General features: G+C 31.2%; 1 protein-coding gene across 2 annotated transcripts; it reads right to left on the reverse strand.

The window, feature by feature from the left end:
* Positions 1-12411: 12411 nt before the first annotated feature.
* LOC131001990 (uncharacterized) lies at positions 12412-15972 on the reverse strand. Of its 2 annotated transcripts, XM_057928661.1 has the most exons (4): positions 15265-15972; positions 14196-14681; positions 13230-13742; positions 12412-12703 (listed from the first exon to the last, which is right to left on the reverse strand). In XM_057928661.1, the coding sequence occupies exons 1-4, from the start codon at positions 15751-15753 to the stop codon at positions 12620-12622; spliced, it is 1572 nt and encodes a 523-aa protein (XP_057784644.1). In that variant the 5' UTR covers positions 15754-15972; the 3' UTR covers positions 12412-12619. The 2 variants fall into 2 exon arrangements, with proteins under 2 accessions (XP_057784644.1, XP_057784643.1); XM_057928660.1 differs by having other exon boundaries at positions 12412-13742; positions 15265-15933.
* Between the last annotated feature and the right edge of the window lie 3933 nt (positions 15973-19905).

Raw genomic sequence — 19905 nt, forward strand, 5'->3', positions numbered from 1 at the left:
TCATCAATCATCACTAATCCAAGATTATTACTAAGAATTCAAGATTCTTAGTAAGAAACTTATAATTATAACTTAAGAATGTTAATTTGATTAGTGATTCACTCATCAATCATCACTAATCCAAGATTATTACTAAGAATTCAAGATTCTTAGTAAGAAACTTATAATTATAACTTAAGAATGTTAATTTGATTAGTGATTCACTCATCAATCATCACCAATCCAAGATTATTACTAAGAATTCAAGATTCTTAGTAAGAATCTTATAATTATAACTTAAGAATGTTAATTTGATTAGTGATTCACTCATCAATCATCACTAATCTAAGATTATTACTAAGAATTCAAGATTCTTAGTAAGAAACTTATAATTATAACTTAAGAATGTTAATTTGATTAGTGATTCACTCATCAATCATCACCAATCCAAGATTATTACTAAGAATTCAAGATTCTTAGTAAAAATCTTATAGTTATAACTTAAGAATGTTAATTTGATTTGTGATTCACACATCACTCGTCACTAATGTAAGATATTACTTAAGAATTCAAGATTCTTAGTAAGAATCTTATAATTATAACTTAAGAATGTTAATTTGATTAGTGATTCACTCATCAATCATCACTACTCTAATATTATTGCTAAGCATTCAAAATTGTTAGTGAGAAACTGATAATTATAACTTAATAATGTTTATTTGATTAGTGATTCACTCATCAATCAACACTAAGGTTATGAATGGTGTATAAACTAGATTGATAAAAAAAAATCGAAAATTAATAATAAATTAATTAATAAATATTTTTCCGACATAAAAATAAGAACGGAAACGAGCCCAATCCGTAATTAACAACATTTTTTGTATATCATCTCGACATATTCTAAGGTTATGAATATATATGATATTGTATATTGAAGTAGACTTTAAATGAATTAATAGATACTATATATATCAATAATACGAGTGTTCTGTACTGGTGACCATTCGAAAAGAACTTCAAGGTTAAGCGTGCTTGACTTAGAGCACAACTAAGATGGGTGACCGACTGGAAAGTTCGTCTAAATTATGCAATACTGTATAAATACCGAAATAAATTGTGGATATACAATAAAATAAATAAATAAATAAAATAAATAAATAAATAAAATAAAATAAAATAAATAAATTAAAAAATATTACCGAGGGCATATGCCGTCGGTAATTACCGACGGCATTTTGCCCTCGGTAATACCTTGAACAACTCCGGCGTGTGTGCCACCACCGTCCGGTGGAAATTACAGACGGTGATCTCGCCGCCGCTAATTACCGACGGCATTTGCCGTCGGTAATTTTCCGGCAACTCTCCGCCGTTCAACGGCGGTATTTAACGGCGGAAATGCCGGCGGCGGCCAATCGCCGTCGGTAATGGCGTTACTGACGAGCCGGTTAGCGACGGCGAGTTGCCGCCGGTAACCTTTATCACCGGCGGCCGTGTCTTATTACCGACGGTAAAATGCCGTCGGTAATCGTGCATTTTTTTGTAGTGTATATGATTGTGAAATTGTAGTTAGGTTTCTCTCGGATATTTTTTTATTTATTACTTTATTCATCCATATACTAGAAATCGTCAAATTCCAAGCAACAATAAAATGAATTCAAGCAAGTATTCATCTTGGACAGTTGTCTGGATTTATAATTTCTTTGGAGTCTCCTCTCATATAGAGTTAATTAATTAATATATTGAATATTTTATAAATTCTCAATAAAAATCTGCTCCGATACGATTTTTGACGAGAGCGTGCGATTATACTTATAAGAAAACATGTTCACCAAGATAATTTATTAAAATTTTACACACAAATTTAAAAGTGGACTTTCTTGTACACATAAATTTGAAAGTGGGCTTTTTGTGTAATTTGTTTTCAAAGAGGGGACAATTTTTAACATTTTAAGATTTAACGAAGTCAAATTTGAACGAAAAATAAAGTTCGTGTATTTTATTTGATTTTTTTGAGTTCGTAGTAAAAATGAATTCTCGCCGAAGTTGGTGTATTTACGTGGAATTATCGATTTTATTTATTACTTTATTCATCCATATACTTCTATAAATTTGAATTGTAATCTAATATAGTAATATGATTTTTAATTTATATAGACATATTTGCTACTCTTAAAATTCCGACTTCCACCATGATATCATGGCGCATTAACAAGGGGTGATATGTAATCCAAAAATGTAATTATATTCTCCTTCCTTCCATAAAATTGTGCATAATTATTGGTGATACGAATTTTAATAAATATTAAGTGAATATATTATTAGTGGAAAAAAAATCCACTTTTATATATTAGTGGAAGACAAATTCAAAAAAAAAAGTACATACTCTTGTGAAATGTTCCAAAATAGCATAAAGTACATATGAACTTAATTTTTGTTGTTTGGTTAAATTCATTAAATTAATTAAGATATTAGTCCATCCATCCCATAAAATAAACATTTTAATTAATTTAATGATTCTAATCAAACAACAAAAATTAAGTTTATATACAGATTTAAATTAATCTTCAAAACAAAAATTATATTGATACCTATGAGAAAAGATATTTTATTCAAGCATATTAAACTTTATCTCCTAAATAACCTGTTGCAGTTGCATATATGTAGTTCTAATGAGATAGAGATAGAGATAGAGATAGAGATAGAGATAGATGGTCGACACAAGAAATTGACCATTCCAAGACTACCCTTTCAACAAAGATATTCATAGATTTGGTATTAGTACTAAGTAATATTGCGACTAAAAAATTTGCATAAACAATTGGACTTCCACTTGGAAAATATTTGATAAATATTGCTTACCTTCCCTCTTTAAGCAAACAAGAGATTCCAAGTATGGGCCATGGTTAGGTCATTATATGTTTTATCTTCTCACGAATCATTATTCTTTTCTTCTTTGAGTGCAATCATTGCGAAGAGGTACTCTCGAGTGATAAAATTAAAACATCAGAGTATTTGTTATTTCCTTCGTCTTAAGTTTATAGGTTATACTTCTTATGCTCACCAATTCGTGTTTTAGAGAAATGAGGCAAATTTCTAAAAAAAAAAAAAGTATATTATTTATTTATTGAGCGGAGAAAGAGCGCAATTTTTAAAAAAGTGATTTAGTTGTCAAAAAATATAATTACTAAAAATAAATAGGACACGAATTGGTGGACAGCGAAAATGACAAATTATGACACAAATTGATGAATAGAGATATTATTTTTTATTCCAAGGTCTCATTTCAATAGACCACATCTTAAAATGACAATTCAATACATGATAAATATCTCCACAAAATTCATTATTTACACCAAATATCATCGTAGCTCACACATAATTATCTCTCATTTCATTTAGAAAAATAATATCTTCATTTTATCTCTCCTACTTTTTAGACAAATATATCCTTAAAAAAAGTTAATTTTTCTTTCCAATTTTATTATAAATTATTTATTTCTTCATTTGACTTACTAAATTGGGACGAAGAGAGTATAAAAGATCAGTTAATTGAAGTGTATGTTGTATTTTTATTTTAGAGTCAATATATAAAATTATCAATTCTCATATAACAAAAATAAAAAGTACTATCCACTAAGTTTAAAAAAAAAAAAAAAAACTTGTAAAATTGCATCATTATCCTTATATATCTTTTTAGTACCATTTTTTCCCCCTTTTTCTCATTTTTCATCACCCATAATTTTCTTCTTCAATTTTTCATCTCCTTGTCTCTCCTACGCTCACTTTCTCTCTCTCAGCAACGTAACCCCACCGTCATCTCCGTTCAAAATCCTCACCCTGTCGGTCGAGACTCTCGACTTTACCTTTCATAGTGATGCTTATTGTTTTCCTCTACGCCCTAATCTACTTTCTCGGCCTCGTTATCATCGCGCGTTGCGCCTGCATCCATTGTCAATCGGGAGAGCGACGATCACCGGCCTAGCCCGCAGCGCTGCAACAGCCGGTCGCTAGTAATTGAGATATCTATTAATTTAATATTGAGATAAAATCAATTCTAATTTGGAATTCTTATTTAAATCTAGAGAATTTCGCAAACCTGGACTTGTTGTTGCTGGTGTGGGAGGAGTTGGAATCGACAACGAGGAGTTGTCGAGGATGCCGGTGAGGGTGGTGGCGCTGCTGTCCACGGCGGAGGCTGAGGAATTTGGGCTTTTTAGGTTGATAAAGTCCAAATTTGTGATGTTCTTAAATTAACAACCAATTTTGGATTCACGATGATTTCACAACTCGAACCCAAGTAAGTTGTGAATTCGAGTTTTAAAGCTAGAATTCACAATTCGAATATAGGTTGGTTGTTAATTTTCGAGTTGTGAACTCGAGTTTTAAAGCTAGAATTCACAATTAGGAATATTCTTAATTGTGAATTCGAATTTTAAAATCTATACTATATTAAAACAGCAGTTTTCAATTAGAAATTGATTTAAATCAATTTCAATGCCAATTTTATGATTTCTTACAAAAATAATGACTTATTGTATATATTCAAAAATTAAGTAACTAACTCAATTAAAATTGCATAACCCATAATTTTTAAAAAATGCACACCCCACGTTTAAAAAGAAAAATTGCATAACCCACGTTTATAATTCCATAATGAAGTATATGTTTATATGTGTATATATACACAATTTATAAGGCATTGGTTATAAATAATTTATAAATTTATATTTATATAATAATTTATAATATATTAAGAAGATAATTTTCAATTTCAAATTGATTTCAAAATTAATAAGTGGCAATTTTGTAGTTATAAAAAATTGAAGTTTTATTTGTACAATATAATTTTTTCTTTGTGTTCTTGTTTTTTAATATTATTTCTTTCTAAAATTGTGAAATTTGAGCATTCATTTGATATATTTTATGTAAATATTTGATTTAAAATGGAGAGTTATATTTATTTAAAGATTAATGATTTTTAAAAATTCTCTCTCATCTCTCCTCTTTTTTTGAATAAATCATTTTTTTCTATTTTATTCTTTTTACTTGTTATTTATGCCTTTTCACAATATCAATTTTTATTATTGTGAATTTTTCTTTGTTTTTTTATTTTTTTAATATTCAACTCAAATATATTAAGTGAAAATTAATTTTTTTCTTATATTTAATTGAGTTGGTATCAATTTATATATATAAAAATATAAAAATATTTTCCGTGCATTGCACGGGGTGCAAATGCTAGTTAGAATTAATAATCCAAATATATGTTTGTTGTAAGTTCAAGTTTTAAATCTATAATTCACAACTATGAATAATCTTGGTTATGAATTCGAGTTTTTGAGTTAGAAGTCACAACTCGGATGTAGGATAGTTGTGAATTCGATTTTAAAGCTATAATTGACAATTAGAAATAGTTTTGGTTGTGAATTCAAATTTTAAAACAATAATTCACTATTGAAAATGGTCTTGGTTGAATCAAAAAAATAAAATAAAAATGGTATTGGTTGTAAATTCGAGTTTTAAAGCTGTAATTCACAACTAGAAATAACCTTGGTTGTGAATTCGAGCACAAAAATTCGAATTTACAACTAAAAAATTAGAAAATGATTTTTAAATTTTTTTATCTTAAGCGTAAAATGGTAAATGTGATTAATTTTTAGGTTTTTTATTTTAGTGGATAATTTTTATTTTTCCTATTTCAATTTGGATATTTTTAAAGTCCACTCCTAATGTTATTTGAATATCACAAAATCTCCTGTACATCCGGATTAACCCGTACCCAGATCCTGACCCGCATGCTAATCCAAACCCGTATTTTGACCCAAATCGTGTAAATGACACTATTCAGTTATAAAATTGGCACTGTTTATAATTGACACTATTCAATTATATAAATGACACTGTAACATTTTAAAATATTATAGTGTCATTTACAATCTTATAGTGTTAATTACATGAAGTGTCATTTATTTGAATAGTGCCAATTATATACAGTGTCATTTACAATGTTATAGTGTCATTTATACGCATTATCATTTGTATAACATAATAGTGTTAATTACAGACAGTGTCATAATTTGTATAAACGAATAGTGTTATTTATACGATTTGAGTCAGAATGCAGGTTTGGATCAAGAAACGGGTTAAGATTTGGACACGGGTCAACCCGAGTGTACCCAAGACCACCTCTTTGAATATTTGACTAATTACTTTATACTCCTTGGTTAGTGATTTGGATATGGTCTAATTTATACAAGTTTAATTAATTCTTAATTTATAATATTACTTAAGTTCATAAAATGATGGTTTAGTTAGAATGAGAATCGGCCTAAGTGTGAGAAGTAGGAATAGATTTAGTCCATTAGAAATAGAGATCTAACTGTGCTTAATCAATAAGCAATAAAAAAATATGTGAAATAGAAAGTTACTAATATTGACACGTTCATACTAGAATAGGGTTTAAAAAATGTAAAATTACTACTTCCATTTATCATCTCTCTTCCGAATATCAAATTTGGCGGGCTTTTATTCGGCGATTTGTGGATTGAAAAAAAAAAAAAAAAGTACACCTGTTTGCGAATCTACGAAAATTGAAGATCGCTATCTATCGACGAATCTAGGGTTTTGCGAAGCAGAAGAACAAGTTATTTACAATTGTTTCTCAGAGTTACTTTCGTGAAGAGAAGAATAATATTCCCTCCCTAAGTATGGCTCTCTAGCTATTTTTGAGCAGGATTATTAAGAAGAAAAGTGATTAAAAGATAAAATTAATAGATAATTGTAGAAACTATAATTTTTTGTGAGAGAGAGTATTTTCTTTTTTTTTGGAATGTGCTATTATTGATGGACAGCCTAAAAAAGAAAGTTATTATTGTATTGGGTGTGGCATTGGTTAATTGAATGTTGTAGTTGTCTATCATCTGTTGCTTCTATTGATGTGTTTTTAATATCAGTAAAGTGAATATTTCATTGATGGAGTTATGTTGTTGATGCTTATAATTTATAAACTCACTTTTTTTATTTTTGCAATTTTTGGTTATTGGACATTGAACAAATTGTGGTTGATTATGTTTGTTAGGTATTACTTCCTACGTCTCATTACAAATGTCTCATTATTTTTGGGTGCGAAGATTAAGAAATGTGTAAAAAATAGATTAAGTGAATTGGTAGAAATTATTTAATTATTAGATATAGAGAGAAAATATATAGCCAAAAAGAGGATGCGATATTTGTAATGAGACATCACACTATTAGAAGTAGAATATTTGTAATAGAACGGAGGGAGTATACACTACCTCATTTTTTGAATAAATTACATAAATAAATAAAAAAAATTAAAAATCGTGCGACGAAACTCGAATCCAGAACCTCACGTCTTTAACATTAATCTCCTACTTTTAGGCACACACCCAACACTACTCATTGTTCATATTGTGTCTTTTCATATTTTTCGAACACCTGTAAAAATGTATACAGATATCTGAATTGTGTGTCCGATGTTTATCATAATGCTTAAAAAAAGCACTTCGAAATACACAACCATTAAACGCAAGCCACTAATACCTTAATTTGTAGCTCGCAAAATTACAGGAACTCAAAATACGATAATATATGTGCGCAACAAACAAATGACAAACGCATTAAATAATAGTGAAACGCATGAATCACAACAACAACGACCACAATAGAATCTGTCTAACTTAGTTATTCGACAAAGTTGACACATTGTTCGTTGATCTTTTGAATCATTGTATACTATAAATTATAAGTGAAACGAAAACATAAAATAAAAAATATTTTAAAAAAATCATCAAAACGTGGAAATAAACGAATCAATACTTAGCCCAATATGCAACTCCAGCAATCTAAAAAATTAATTCAGACTTCACAAGAAATAGTGCAAGAGACTTAGAGTTGCTTGGAAATAAATGAGAATAATATACGTGAAAAAATAATTAAAGAAGTATAATATAGCATAAAAATAGGAGATATCGATTATGAAAAGCATCATATATATTATCAATTTGTCTTTTTAGGGGGTGTTCTCTTTGATTGTACTTGTAAGTTTATCATGAGAAAAGAAGGGGGAAAAAGAAGAGAAAATTTTATCACATTTTAGTGGTCCTCGCTCTTTTTATCTCATGTTCACTTTGGTGGAAAAATATAGTATGAAAATATTATATAGAGAGAGAGAGAAAATAAAGAGAGAAGGAGAAATATAGATAGATGAGTTAAATTAGAGTATATAAATTTTGATGGTAAAATTGAATGATCAACAAAGTTTTAGACGTTGTTCATCCAAGATTAAAAATTATGTGTTAAACAAAAACATAAAATAAAATAAAATAAATCAAAAAAGGCATGCATCTAAAACTCTAGGATGGCTGGTATGCAGGAATGGAATTAGAAGGGAATGGAATTGAATTTGGAATGGAATGACAGTGAGAATGGAATGGAATGAAATGTAGTATTCCCATGGTTGGTATTTACAAGGAATGAATGGATAGGAATGAAATAAAATTAACACAATAATAATAATAATAATAATAATAATAATAATAATAATAATAATAATAATAATAATAATAATAATAATAATAATAATAATAATAATAATAATAATAATTATTATTATTATTATTATTATTATTATTATTATTATTATTATTATTATTATTATTTGTTACTAGTACATTTTATTATATAATATTATTAATAATAATTACTTTATTTTTTACAACTATTATTTAATAATAATAATAATAATATTTTTATTATTATTATTATTTAATTTAAAATAAATAAATATTTATTTTTGAGTAATCTCACAATAATAATAATATTATTATTAATTATTAATTGTTAAATTTATTATTATTATTATTATTATTATTAATTGTTACATTTTATTATTATTATTATTAATATTAATTTATAATTTTTAATTATTATTTTTACATTTCTTAGTATTATTTTACTTTATTATATTATTTTGAATGTATATTCACTTAAATTATTATCTCATAATATCATTGATTAATTATTATTTGTTACGAGTGACATTTTATTATATAATATTATTAATAATAATTATTTTATTTTTTAACAATTAGTATTTAATATTATTATTGATTATTAATTTAAAATAAATAAATATTTATTTTGTGAGTAATCTCACAATAATAATAATAATATTATTATTATTATTAATTATTAATTGTTAATTTATTATTATTATTATTATTATTTATCATTATTTTATAATTATTAATTGTTACATTTTATTATTATTATTATTATTATTTATCATTAATTTATAATTTATAATTATTAATTGATACATTTATTTATTTATTTATTATATTATTTTTGAATTTTTATTATTATTAAATTTATTATTATATTATTATTAGTAGTATTATTTAAGTAAAATAAATAAACTTTTATTTTTTAGTAATATCATATTCGTGGGAATACACAATACCATGGGGGAGGGGAGGAATGGCGATTCCCACCACAAGGACTGTACCAGCCATAGGATTGGGAATGGATGCAAGAATCACCATTCCATTCCAATTCCATTCCTGCATACCAGCCATCCCCTAAGGTGATTGCTGGTATGCAGGAATGGAATTAGAAGGGAATGTAATGGATTTTGGAATGAAATGACATTAATGAGAATCGAATGGAATGAAATATAGGATTCATGTGGTTGGTATTTACAAGGAATGAATGGATATGAATGAAATAAAATTAACACAATGATAATAAATTATTATTATTATTATTATTATTATTATTATTATTATTATTATTATCATCATTGTTTTACTATTATTATATTTATTATTTAACTTAATATTATTTATTTATTATTATTATTATTATTAAAATTATTTTTTTTACTAATATTATTTATTATTATAATTAATTTTAATATATTATATTATTATTAAAATTATTTTTTACTAATATTATTTATTTATATATAATTAATTTTATAAATTATATTATTATTAAAATTATTTTATTATTTTTATAATTATTATATTATTATTATAGTAATAATATTAAATTATTTTACTAGTATTATTTATATTTATTATTATTACTATTGATATTATTTATTATTATTATTATTATTATTAAAGTTATTTTACTATTATTTATTATTATTATTTAATTAAAAATTAAACTTTTATTATAGAGTAATCTCATATTTGTGGGAAATAGGAATACATAATACCATGGGGGAGGGGGGAATGGCTAATCTCGTACATGGGAATAGATATTCCATCGGGAATGATGATTCTCATTACAAAAGCCGTACCAGTCATATGATTGGGAATGGTCGCAGGAATCACCATTCCATTCCTGCATACCAGTCATGCCCTAAGTGCTTACAAAATTAGAAAAGGCAAGGTTTTAGACGACGTTCATTTAACAATGTTCTTGCGGGAAGGACTTCGCCGGTGTAATTTGAGGTTAACGATTCTCACTATAGTATGAGGTACTACTTAATTGATGAAATCTATCCAGATTGATCAACGTCGTGAAGAGTCCTTCATTTTCGACTGACGAGAAGATGAAGAGCTAGGTCTAAACTAATGTCAAGTTTGCGTGCATTATTTTGCACAACATGATAAACGAGGATGAGGAGAATATGCTATGGAATGGAGAGATGAGAGGGACAACGGGGTGTCGAGCAACACTCACGAAGCTACACAAATTTTTTTGCCCGAATTCAAAACATATTTGGCTCAAGATGCAAGAATATGCGAATGCAATTTATTTGGGCAAGATCTGATCCTATTGAGTCGTAAATGCAATTTAGGTAATTTAATGCTATTTTCTATTTTAATTATTGTAATTTTTAAATTTAAATTTAATAAAATTTTAATTTTAAAAAAAATTAATATTTATTTAATTTAAAATTCGGACTTCAAAAATTAAAGGAAAAATTTATAGAGCTCGCTACAAAGCCCCTGTTATGAAGGGAGAGGGACTGTTTCTATATCTAGGTGACTCTCCGGTGGATGCTCTTATAGGAATTGGTATTCTATCTATTTTATTCCAAAGTTATCCCCCAAATAATTGCAGCTTTATATTTGTCTTTCGTTGGACCAAGTTTCCCCCTTTTATGTCTAAACTAATAAACAAAATTTTTCATTGATAATATATTGATTTAAATAAGTGTTGTAAAATTTAATTGTCTATGCTAATTTCTATTAGGGGAAAGCCAAAATATGTAGTGATGTTGCGGTATGCATTGACGGTGAAGTATATACTCATTCCGTCCATAAAAATAGTCCTAAAAAGATTCAACATGAGTTTTAATAAAAATAATTAAATATATTAATTGTGAGTGGGAAAATATCTCACCTAAAAAATATTGTTAATAATCATAATTAATTGTATTACGAGTAAATAAAAGGGTCCACCATATAATGAGATATTGTCCATAAATAGAAATGGACTAATTTTTGTGGATGTTCCAAGATGGTAAAAATGAACTAATTTTATAGGCTAATGGAGTATTGAATTGTCGGTATTCACTAGTATATTGCGATATTTAAAATTGAATATTACTATCATATAAAAAAAAAATGGTATAATATCGTACCGTATAAGAAATTACGATATGCCAAGAAATTTGGGATTTTCATTAACTTTCTGATACAATAATTGCCGTATACCAAAATTTTGATATTGTTCTCCACCATGTATATGGTGTGTAAAATGAGTAAAATATCAGTAATTAGTTGACAAATTGACCAAACAGAATAAGAGATTCACTTGTGGGTTTTCCTATTGTATCCACCTAATCCAACCGAACCAATCCAACCACACAAGACTTGCTTAGTGAGAGACTCAATGTCAAGCTTGAGCTTGACTATATTTGACTTGTTAGCTTGTGAGAAAGTTCATTAATATAGTTATGAGTTAGTTTAAAAATATTATAATCTGTATTTCTTTGTTATATTTATATTATTTATAAGCATATAATTATCTAATCAACCTTACACGAAAATAGTAATGAATTGTAGTAAACATTTTTCAACTTGTTAGATAAATACCATGGAAGTTTGCTATTTCAGGATCCTGATGTAGTTTGATCAAGACGAGTTCGGATATAATTCATACAACAATAAAATAGATCAAAGAAAGTCATAACAGCTGTGCAATTCATGAAGGATGTCGAAATGCTAATTATTACTACTATGCAATATTGACTTGGGGAACTTTCACTATAATTATTTAATTTAACACACAAAGTAAACAGTTGATAAGAAATAAAATATTAACTGTGGCATCCTTCATCCCAGCATTTTCAATAAACCACAAACAAAGCTCCAATTCACCCAGCAAAAGCCAATATATTTTAAAGGATTCAACAATAAAACTAAAGGAAACTCAAGACTCCGCAAATGATCAAAAAAGAAGTGCAGCTTTATCTATTTGAAGCAACAATAAATGTTTTTTTTCCATAGTCAAGGAAAGGTAAGAATTAAATATAATTTTTTCTCTGGAGCTGCATCGAGAAATTGTTTCAGAGCTGTCTATAGTTGGATATGAAGAAGATAAACTTACTCAAATTCTAAATCTGTAATAAGCCGCGAGTTATCAAAACACGAAATCAATGTGGAGAAGAGAAGCAAAACTGTACACCAGTCTTCCCTTTGTCGTGCTCTTGTTTCTTCAGAATATAGCAGTAGTTGACCTGTTAATCAAAGGAAACAAATGATGGAATCCTTGTGTTTGAGCATTACACAGAATATCTCAAAGCATTCTGCATTGCTTCCATCTCAAGTAACACATAAGTTTTATTTCCTCCATTACTCTAACTAGAAATTTGTTATAGCATAGATACGAAGGAGCCCTTTCTCCGACAAGCAGCAAATCATGTTGGAAACTAGGAAATTCTCCCAATAATACTAGTTGCAATCATGTAATTTGTAAGCCAATACTATCCGGTTAATCTTACAGTCTAGATTGAAGGACTGCAAATAGTCTATAACATCCGATAAAGTGATGAAATAACATACTTTTCTTCGTATAGACATTGAAACCTGCAGTAAGTAACAGATTCCTTTCTGGGAGAACCTTTTTGTTGAAATGGAGATTGTATGAATCTAAGCTGTGTCGAGTGTGTGTATCTTTTATACTTTAGCAAAATCAGCCGTAGAGAGGAAAATTGGGAAACAGAAGTTAATATATGAGACTTTAGAAGCTGAAGAACTCTTTACCTCCATTCGAAATAGCTGAGTCGGCACGACAAGTCCAGCTCCCACAGAGCTTCGGAAAGAATCCTTAAATTTCTGAAGAGAAAATTCCCTGAATGAATTCTCGCTCAATTTATTTAGACTGCCAGTGCAAGCAAAGGCATGCCCATGGATACCAGCATTCCTAAGAACCTTGAGAGGTAGATCAAAAGAAAGGTCTGCAAAGGCAGTGAGAGCAAGATCTCCCCCAACATGATCTATTCCAGAATCACCAGAGTTCTCATCATTTGAATTTTCTCTCGTAGCTCGTCTAGGTTCAGCGAGACCCACTCCCCTCGACTTGAAGCCTAAAATAGATGTTGGCCCTATCAAGGAGCAAACTGGTGAAGTATTGCCACCCATGAAGAACCTCTCAGGCAAATACGTGGGACTACTCAAAGATCCCCTCCCCCATGGAAACAAAACACCACCAGATATCCCAAAGTTCAATGCAGCCCGATAGAATCCAAGGGGGATAGCATAACGAAGATCAAACTCCTGTTCGACAAAGAGATAATCTCAGATGAAAATAAAAGGTGTTTAAATTTATCAGTAAACTTAGCACTTTCCAAAATACGACAAGCCAGAGCCAACCAATTCATCGCAAACTCTACAGCCAAGACAACATATGTTCCATTTAGAAATGATAGAACAAATCATGGGTCCACCAAGACATCCACCGACAAAATGCTTCAGAGTTAACCATGTTACTAAAACTTAGTACAACAAAATCATGTAACATTATAAGAAGCATAGTTGTCATTGATTTTTTAAAAAATAAGTATGTAAGAATGTGAGGAATAACTGCAAAAGAATAGGAGATGACTCCACAACAGCAGATTCAATGCGGCTGTCAAGATCGCTCGGCCAAACAAATATCTTGGAAAAGTGCAGTTGCTGAAGTACTATTTAAACTATAAGAAATGAAATTTTAAAAGAGGAGCATAATACCTGACGGGAAAAGCGCAAACTCCGTAAATCAGGAAAAAGGCCACCAATTTGAGTAGTGGAAACAAAAGCATATCCTCTAGTTGGCCTCATTGGTGAATCTCTATGGTCTATTTTAAATGCATACTTCAGTGCTGACAACAGATTATGTCCGAGCTGCCTCCTCACTGTGTAGGAAGACATTTGAGATGGATCTGTTAGAGTCCGCCAAGAGAGATTGTAAGACAGGTCATGGTTCCCCGTTGACAATAGACTGAGTGAGAGCCCAAGAGCTCGTTCTTTGTAGGAAGAGAACTTCAACCAATCCTGGGAAAGCAGAGATATTCTCCCAGACACTGGAGTAGGAATCGATTTGAATCTGGGTAAAGCCACCCCTGAGCTAATTTCCAATGACTGACCCCAACCATAAGCCAGTGAACCATCCCACAAATCTCCATACCCCAACAGATTTTTCAGTCTTGCTGCTGCTTCCAGAGACCACGATCTAGCCTACAGAAGCACTTTAGCATATCAAAAAATTAAGATAGAAAACCATCAATTACATCCAAACAATGCAGAAGAAAGCGGAGGAGAAAGCACTCCATTGTTAAAAAATTAATTCCAATACACATGAAAAACTGACTAATCTCTAAAATGCAAAACACAATCTCTTATTTGCTTTAGGGAATCTTTAATTTGTATGCTAAATTACTACCCTTTTCCAGCCTACCCCTTAAGATGCTCAGCATTCCACAAGTTATAAACCAAATTCCACATTCTACAAGTAGTTTTGAATCGAGTGATGATTACTCAAGCTAGTCTGGAAGAATATTAGTGCAATCATCATTACTTACTACCTATTAACTATACTGGTTGCTTTGCCAGTAGCCACTTCACCGCAGTTGCATAGCTAACCATTTTATGAGATAAGATTAGAACAACATAAACCCTAATACATAGAGATAGAATTTCATAAATCCCAAAAACCGCCAATCGAATTACAATACTTCTTCAAACTCCCTAATTCCGAACAACAAACATAATAATCAATCAAATGATTTCGAAATAAACACCATTAATCCAATAATAATACCTCCGGTTTGGAATAAACGCCAAAATCCCCAGAGAGCAAACTCCCCTCCGAAACATCAATGACGACATTCGCCGTCCCCGGAAGTTCCGGCGGGCCGGCGTCGAGCGTGATACTAACAGAATCAAAAATACCGAGACGGTGCAGCCGCAATTTGGCGACACCGGCGGCGCGCAGCAGCTGTTGGAAGCTGTTGGCATCTCTGAACAGAGTCTCCACCTCTGCCTCGATCACGGAATCCTTCGTCTTCCTGTTTCCCTTGACGACTATGTCGTGAACCCGAACCGGAACCCGCTCCGACGAGAGGCGCCTGAATAGCGAGTCCATGTCGGCTCGGTCCCTTTGCATTCGGGCATCCGTTGTTTTCTCGTTGTCGTCGTCTTCTTCCAGCTCCGTGTCGTCTTCGTCTTCATCATCTTCGATTTCTTCGTAGTCGGGCTTCGGGTTCTCCGCTCGGTTGGTTTTCGGGTCGGATTCAGGCTGGGCTTCCATGGACGGAGTGGTGGTTGCTCGTCGGAGTGTAATGTGGAGTGAGGAGAAGAGAAACGAGCGGCGGCGATCAGCGGCGGCGAGGCGGGATTTCTAGGGAAATGAAAGCACCGGTACGACGTCGTAGTTAGCTTGGGATTTCTTTTTGGAGAGATGCATATTTATTTACTGTATTTTCAAAAAGAAAAATTGAATTGGCCCTTGCTCTTTTAATTGTTAAGACTTAAGAACATAAAATTTAAATGAATTTATGATAAAATTATACTCTTTGTATCACTATTATTGTATGAATGAAAATTCAAGAGACATAATTAATACACACGATGTGATTAAGATGTATAATATAATTATGATACCCTAATAATTTGTTTGATAACAAAATATATAAAATACATGATCCTTTATATATAAATTCAAAAGCCCAATAAAATTATACTTCCTCCGTCCGCGATATCATTTTCACTTTCATTTATAAAAGTAGGGTCCACAAACTTTCTATCACAATAATAGTAGGACTCAAACTCCACTCACTATAATATCCACTACTATCCACCACTTTTCTTAAAACTCACGCCGTCCACAATGTGGAAACGATATCGCAGACGGATGGAGTATAAATTTGTGTGATTATCCATGCCTAGGGGTGGGACAGTATGGTATACCTTACTAAATTCTCTATACCTTATACCTTACCTTTACCTCCGGTATGGAAAAATCGCATACATTTATCTACGGTATACCTTAGTCTGGTATACCTTAAAGTACGGTACAAAAAATTTTCATACATTTACCGTACCTTAGTTTCGATATACCGTACCGTGTTTCGATATACCATATCATATTTCGGTATATCGTACTTTCACGACATACAAAAATAATCTGTATATTGAAATTATAAGTTTCGATACGGTATTATTGATAACTTAATTTTTTAAAAAACTTGCTTACCTAATGAATAACATCTAATAAATATAATAGCTTCAATAATAAAATTCAAACACAATAAAATTAGATGTTAAAAGTTAAATGTTAGTATAAATTATAAGTTAAATGTAACAAGTTAGATATAATAAGTTATACGTTAGATGTTATATAGTTAGATAGATGTAATTTATATGATTATTATAAAGTTAGATATTAGATGTAATTAATAATGTTATACTATAAGGTATTTTATAAGGTTATATTACAAAGTTAGCTGTAATTTATAATGTTATAAATTAGATGTTATAACTGTGTAACTCATATAATGTTATTATTATATTATAACTATTTAATTTATATAAGGTGATCTTTATATTATAACAATGTTATAAATTAGTATAACCAATGCTATAATTTGATTATATTAAATTGTATTATTTATATAGTATTATATTTTTATTTTATTTTTATATAGTTTGATGATATTTATATTCTCTCTCACATGTATATTCATATATTATACTAAATTATAAGTTATATATATTCTCATACATGTATATTCATATATTATTTTAAATTGTATAATAAACTACATAGCTTAATAAATCATTCTACAGTATTATTAATCAATATTTTTAAAAGTATATATATAAAAATATATATTATATATTTTAAAAATATAAATTTTGATACGGTATATATAGTAATTTTCGGTATATCGATAATTATGGTATCATACCGGAACAAGGTATGATGTCGTATTACTAGTATATTGGTATATACTGCAAATTGCGGTATATCAGGCAAAGGTATCATACTGCATCATCCGTATATATTGTTAGACGGTATATGCCGGTATACCAGTAATACGGTATCATACCATATTCCGGTATATACCTTTAATACGATATTTATTGATTTTTTCGATATATACCGCGGTATCGGTATACACTGGTATACCCCGGTATCTGAAAAATTCATACCTTTACCTTATCGAAAATCTTCGGTACGGTATCATATCTTACCAAAAAATTTGGTATACCTTAAATTCAATATTTTACTATATTTTTTGATACGGTATGACCGATATACCGAATTTTCGGTATATTTTTCAGCCCTATCCATGCCACATGCCAATCTTAATTATAACATATATTAATTTGTAATTGACTAAAATGATTTAATATTAATTAAAATCAATTCTTAAAAAAATATAAGGTCATTTTAGAACTAAAATTTTATATAAAAAATTCAATATTATTTCATGAATATCGCACAGGTACAACAACACTAGTATATTTATAAAATAAGTCTATGTTAATATTTTCATATTGATTTTTTTCTCCAACGCTCTAGGGTTTTGAGAGACTAGGGTTTTCGCCTCCAAAGGTGAATTTCTTCCCGGTTCGATGGGGTAGGCTGAGACTTCTCATGCTGGTTGTGATCATGGATCAAGATGAGATACGACGACTTGTGGATAAAATGAAGTTGGAGGAGGAGGCGGACGCGAGTACGGTGAATCTGTCACAAAATTTGTCAGAAAGTTTACGGCAAGATACAAAGCTTTGTTTGGTGGGGAAGGTATTTGCGGGGCATCAAATTAGTAGGGAGTTGCTAGCGAATCATTTACCAAGCATTCTCCAAGTGCAACAACGTGTGGAAATTGAGATAGTGGGGGCGAATATATTCGTTGCTCTATTTGCCTCTGCGTTGGACAAGAAGCATGCACTACTTGGAGGACCATGGCATCTGTTTCAGGATTTAATGTTGTTTAAGGAGTTGGAGGGTTTTCAGAATCCGGCAGATGTCTGTTTTGATAAGTTTACGGGATGGGTGCAATGTCATAATCTGCCTATCGCGTGTATGCACCTAGATGTGGTTCGTCGAATATGGGAACAGATTGGGATTGTTGAAGAGATCGATATGGGAGTGAGGGGCTTGTGCATGGGTCGTTTCGCACGTGTCCGCGTGCGATGGCGGATGGATAATCCTCTTAAAAGATGCGTGCGCATATTGCCAGATGGAGAGATGGAGGGTGCTATCGTGTTACTCATTTATGAGAAGCTTCCCAACTTTTGCTTTGCTTGTGGGAAGATCGGACACCTAGTTCGTTTTTGCGAGGATACAAAGGTGGATAAGGGTGCTGAGTTTAAATTTGGAACATGGCTGATGGCTGCTAAACCTCAGGAGACAAGAAGAAAATCGGTTATGGGAAATTTACTACGTAAGGAAGGCCTCAATAAAACTCATTATTCGACTGAAACTAGTAGATCTACGGATCGACGGATCATAAAACCGACGGATAATGTTAATTCGAGGCCGATTGATGAGCCTCGACGAGTGGAGATGAGGCGGGATAAGGAGGATGTGCAGGGAGATTCTTCCTCCGTAAGGCAGGAGTTGGGGGCTAAGGTAGCAAGAGAGCAGGATAAGGGAAAGGTGAATAGTGATGATTATGTGGGAGATGGTGGCAAGAGGATGCATAAGGTGGGAGCAGGAGTTGATACGTGTAAAGAAGGAGGGATGAGTACTGAAGGGAAGTCACGGGGCTGGAAAAGGAGAGCTAGAGGGGACAATGAGGTGTTTGGAGGGCGATGAGGGCATGGGAGAGGTGGAAGAGGGGGTGAGAGACAGTATAGTCGGGAGGGTTTTCAAAGGTTGGGGGTTGCTGAGGTTGAAGATGTGGATGTTAACCCGGGGGTGTTGGAGTCTCCGGGAAGCAAAAGAAAAGGGGGCCCGAGTGATGGCGCGGAGCTTGGGACCCCGGCAATGAAAATTAATCGCGTAGAGGATGGTACTGATAAAATGTTGGCAATAATGGCGGAGGCTGCGAAGCAGCCCTGCCGAGCCCAATGAATTGTCTTGTATGGAACGCACGGGGGTTGGGAAGTTCTCGTGCGGTCCACGAACTTCGGTGTCTTATCACCGAATCTTCCCCAGGTCTTGTTTTCTTGTATGAAAAAGGCTTGTGAGTTCGAAATGCACAAATTGGAAAGCAATGTTTGGGTTCGATGGTGTGTTTGTCGTGGATGCACAGGGTAGGAGTGGTGGTTTGATTCTCATGTGGAAGAATCCGGTGGACGTACGAATATTATCTTATTCTGTGGGACATGTAGACTGTATGATCAGCGGTGTGGGGCCAAGTTTTCGCTTCACCAGGTTTTATGGTAATCATGTCACGGAGCAACGCAGTTTTTCGTGGACTCTTCTTAAGAGGCTCATTGATAATAT

This window comes from Salvia miltiorrhiza, chromosome 8 (assembly GCF_028751815.1).
Source record: "Salvia miltiorrhiza cultivar Shanhuang (shh) chromosome 8, IMPLAD_Smil_shh, whole genome shotgun sequence".
In the NCBI taxonomy this organism is placed as follows: Eukaryota; Viridiplantae; Streptophyta; class Magnoliopsida; order Lamiales; family Lamiaceae; genus Salvia; species Salvia miltiorrhiza.

Coding starts and splice junctions, on each gene's coding strand:
- LOC131001990 (XM_057928660.1), bottom strand. CDS start 15,753: ATGGAAGCCCAGCCTGAATCCGACCCGAAAACCAACCGAGCGGAGAAC. Junction 14,682..15,264: donor GCGTTTATTCCAAACCGGAG/GTATTATTATTG, acceptor GTGCTTCTGTAG/GCTAGATCGTGGTCTCTGGA. Junction 13,743..14,195: donor GTTTGCGCTTTTCCCGTCAG/GTATTATGCTCC, acceptor TTTGTCGAACAG/GAGTTTGATCTTCGTTATGC.